Genomic DNA, 4,579 nt, shown 5'->3' on the forward strand with positions numbered 1-4,579 from the left:
GCTGCGAGGGGGAGCCGCCTCGCCTCCGCACCGTGACAGTTCCGGCTAATTTGCCGGTCGGGGGGAATGGGAACGAGATGTCAAGCAGTCACTGCTTGTGCTAAATAGGGCATCAAATTGGCGCGACTGATTCTTGAATGTTGTACTCTGTCCAACCTCTGAACTAGAGCATAACCCCCGGGGGTGGACGGAGAAGTATCGCTGGGATATGCTAGGAGCAGGCTGGGAGGAGAGAGACACGCTAGAATGCGGGAGAGGGAGGGAGAGAGAGACTTTTAAAGACCTACCTGGAAAATAGGAAGATCTGATAAAAGGCTGGAAGGATCCTTCAAAGTATGGAAAGGAGAAAGTCTTTGGAGGGACGCTCTGAAGCAACGCAGGGGAAGTTTCTAGTAAACAAATAAAATTAAATTAATGAACGAGTTACCATCGGTTGGAGTCGCGCAATGGAAAGGCAAAAGCGGTAGAAAGGACAAAGTTTGGTATGTCGACTGGTCTGCCGAGCAATGCAGTACTTCTTTCCCGAAGGAGAGGCAGACGGAGCTCGGAACCTGCTTGGAAAAGTAGTACTTTCGCCGGGATGGTTTTTGCTGGCAAACAGGCCCCCGGGAGGCCAGACCTGTCAGTGGGCTCGTCTGCGGAAGCAGCCCGCGGACGCTGCCGCTCGCGCCGCCGGCCGGGTGCCCGATGCTCACGTCCTTCCCGCAGCCCCTGCGGGGGCGCCGGAGCGGGACTAGCAGTCCGCTGGCGCTCCCCCTCACCCTTAAATACGTGCGCCGCCGAGGGGCTCTGCAGCGCGGCCCCGGGTGCTCCCTCCCCCTGCTAAAGCGTCTCCCTCTCTCCCCCCTCCCCGGCCGCCTCCCCCCGGGGGCTCTAGTTGCTGCGGCGCCGGCAGCGGCACACGCGGGCTCGGCCGGCGGCGCCGGGCAGCGGGGCGCGGGCCCTTACCGGCTCGGGGAGCGGAGGACAGGATGGTGTTGACCCCAAACTTGAGGAAAGTGGAGTCGCTGCTGGAAGAGACAGAAGTCTGCGGCGAACAGATTCTCCTGGCGCCTGCTGGGGTGGAGCTGGCGAGCTCCGGCGTCCCCGCGTCCGTCCTGGCCGCCGAGCTCGGCGGGGACATGCTAGGCGGAGGGGCAGTCCTGGGCAGGTAGCTGGCAGGCCTGCTGATCCGGATCAAATCTTCCACCAGGAAGCTGGAGTGGCTGGAAAAAGCTGACTGCAGCGACTGAGGCAAGGTCAGGGTGGGAGTCGGCCGCAGCAGGTTGGGGTAGACAGCCGGAGGAGCTATGAGGCTTGGGAACATCATCGCAGAGGCTGTCCGCAGAACCGGGCTGGGGCCGCTGGCTGGTTTGTTTGTTTGTTTTTCTGCTTTGCAAACCTCGTTAGTAAAGATCCAACTAGCAAGTCTGGCAGGGCTCTCTCTGCCCTTCCTCCTGGATGATGGGTTTTATAGTGGTCAGCCCCGCTAAGGCTCTTTCAAAAGTGACAGCCCGAACAATGGGGTTCAACAAAGTTCTCCACTTGAGCTTCATTCATCGCGAGCTGCGGCCTCGCTGATTGGTGCAGGGGTGCAATTTATGATTGGATTAGACTTCATAAGCAAGCAATGCACAATGGCCCCGCAACAAAGACAGTGTAGTCATCAATTTTGCATATTGACCGCCTCTTTGGAATACATTGCTCCAAAGGCTCCCAGCAGGGTTTTGTTCAGAAGCAACACACACAGGCTAATTAAATGCCTATTTAAAAGTTTCAAATGACATCTTGCCTCATAGAAAGGGACTTATTTAAAGAAAGCACTAAATTTATTTGCTGCTCCCCTGCTGGGTTTAGGAAATAAACCAATAAATATTCATATAAACTTATCTACGGGCTGTCAAAAAGCACCATTTTTTTGTATAATGGAAAATACAAATTAGAAAACATGGAATTAAACTCTGCTGGTGGATAAAAAAATCTGAGATCGGATCCGATTGTGGTTTAAGCGAGTTCTGCTCCGTGCTGTTAGCAGGCTGCACGATTTGCAAATACCCCGTACGTACAGTCGGCGTTATTTTCTCTATCCGCGCGCCAAGCGTCTGGTGTAAACGGATTTTGAAGTATCCACCTCTACTTTCAGGAGCCGAGAATCGTAAGAGTTTTAGGTACTTGTGCTCAGGCAAGAAACTTGCAAATATCAAACTGAAATGTAAGCCTTAGTGTAGCTGATAAGAACTCAGTCTGAGAATATCTGAACATTGAAATACAAACGACCGAAACAGCTTTGTAGGAACCGACCAGTCCCCTCAGGTTCTCAATCTGTTGGTCCGCTTAACCTTATCCACACGAAAAAATAGGCGAAATAACTACTCTTTGGCCATGAAAATGAAGGTAACATTGTGGCATTTTGATCCGTATGGCTAAAGTAAAATTATTCTGACCTAGTACTGCTTTCTCAATATCACTTCTTAAAAATACAGCTCGAAGCCTTCTCAGCTCCGAGAAATTCACCTGAAGTGACTTTCTGTATAAGTGTGTGTGCAGAATTTCAGGAAGTATATTCAATTCGGTGCCACAGACCTGAAAGTCCGTTACTTTGCTATAAGATTATAATAACATTGTCTAATGGAAAAGTAGAAAATAAGGATTTTCTGGCAGATAGTTTTTTGTTTTGGTGGCAAATATCGAAATACGCGAAAGTATAGTTAACTTCCTATGGAGCTGGGCGATGAAAGCAACTATTGAGACTGGTTTTACCTGATTTCTCTGTTAAAGAATATAACAGATGTGTTAAATGTCCTATGTTTTAAAAGCACCCTATTCAGTCCTTTGGTGTGGCTGAACCTTTGCAAGCAGAAGTGTGCAGCTCAACCATGCAGCCTTTATCCTATTAACCATGAACTAACTGTCACCTTCAGCTGTTTTCCCTTTTTACTTTTTAACACAAAGCTTTCTCAAAAATCTTATTAACCAGCTTTATTTCTCTCGATGGTTTTTGTCCGGACGTTTTGTGTTGATTATCTCCATGTCGATGCTTTAACCATTCAGTAAAAGTGCATCTGCGATTTATATCACATTAGAGAAGAAAGAAAGTCTGTTAAACCTCTCCCTTGATTCAAATCAGAAAGTTATTTATTAGAGAGGACGGAATCAGCCTGGAAATTATATGATGCTGACAAGTCTTCCTAGCGTTACACGCTCGCCTCCAGCAGCAGTGTCTGCAGAAGGCTTACTTGGCAGAGCTGCTGTGCGAAAGCATCGCTTTAAAAAATACGTGCCGGACTTTCCCCTAGTTTTATTACTCTTGACGTTTAGCAGGTGAGGGGAAGGGGGAGCGAGGCGCGGGCAGCCCCGCCGGGGCCGGGGCCGGTGGGCGGCCGGGTGCCCCGGCACCTGCCCTCCCGGCGGCGCCGCCGCCTGGGCACCGCTGTGGCTCCCGGGGGGCTGCCCCATCCGGCCCGCTTTGCCTTCCTCCCCCCCGGCTTCTCCGGGTTATCTCAAGCCCATTTATATGCATAGCTGCTCTCAAGGTGTTATTTGTCAAGCGAGCGGAACAGCGGCAAATGAAAAAAGCAAACAGGGCTTTCCCAATAAAAATAATGGGCTGACACCCCCCTGCGCGCGCGCGCACGCACTGTCTCTGCCCCGTCTCTCTCTCCCCCATTCCCTCTCTCTCGCTCTCTCTCTCTCTCACACACACACACACACACACACACAGCCACACTCGTGCGCTCCCCCCGGCTCTGCGTTTCCCGACACAACGCCGGCGTCTCGGAGCAGCCCAGGCGGATCTGAGAACACTTGGTTTTTACAGTCATTATACGTTCCTTTGAGATGATTTACTCCTTTCTTTACATATACATTGGGGGCATTTTGCCTCACTATAGACCAACTGCTGCTAATTTCTCTGGTTTAAAAAAAAAGGGCCTGACATTTTCTGGAAGGTTGGGTCAAACGCATGCTGGGGCACACGTGGACCCAGTTCCTTGTGATACGTCTTAGCACACTCATAAAGAATTCCTTAAGCACCAAGGCAAAAGGGACTAGACATCTATTGAAAGGGAAGATAGACCATAAGAAACCAAGAAATCGGACGAAAGGATCTTATTTTAAGTGATCTCCTTTGGAAGTTTCTTTTCAAAGGCAGTGATCATTTAAGAGAAGGGAATTCTAATGTCTGAAGATAAAACCTGTGACTAATGCCGTTTGACCTATGCTCATGTGGTTTTGTGCTTCCTGCCATTCATTTTAATGTCGTTATCTTCAAATTTATTTCTTAAAAGTCACTCGCTTTCTTTGTCGCCCCCACTTAGGTTAAAAAAAGAAAAACGCTGGGAGCGGGGAGGGGGGCAGGGCTTGAAGCCTGCGTGTGTCCCGGTCCGAGGCTGGTAATCTGCATGAAATTGGGAGAGCCAGCGCTTTAAATCCGGCGACCGAGCAGTGCGCCTCGGCTCTGAGCGCGCTTCCCCAAATGCCGCAGACGGTGGTTGCGAGCGCCGGCCCGGTGCCCCGCGCCGCCGCCGGCCCGCGGCTCCTGTCAGCCGGGGCCGGGGCACGGACGTCTCAATCACCGCCCCGGCGCCGGGCGCCGCGGGGC

The 4,579-nt window shown here is 51.3% G+C and overlaps 1 protein-coding gene across 1 annotated transcript in view; it reads right to left on the reverse strand.

Annotated features, from left to right (window-relative positions):
* The window catches only part of DBX1 (developing brain homeobox 1), a 3,835-nt gene extending 2,526 nt beyond the window's left edge, over positions 1-1,309 (reverse strand). Inside the window, exons 1-2 of the mRNA XM_026089403.1 lie at positions 949-1,309; positions 288-389 (exon numbers count right to left, since the gene is read on the reverse strand). Of these exons, the coding sequence (XP_025945188.1) occupies positions 288-389; positions 949-1,309 (463 nt within the window). The remainder of the gene's footprint in view (positions 1-287; positions 390-948) is intronic.
* Positions 1,310-4,579: the final 3,270 nt, after the last annotated feature.

Source organism: Apteryx rowi, unplaced genomic scaffold (genome assembly GCF_003343035.1).
Source record: "Apteryx rowi isolate R43461 unplaced genomic scaffold, aptRow1 scaffold_81, whole genome shotgun sequence".
NCBI classification, from domain to species: Eukaryota; Metazoa; Chordata; class Aves; order Apterygiformes; family Apterygidae; genus Apteryx; species Apteryx rowi.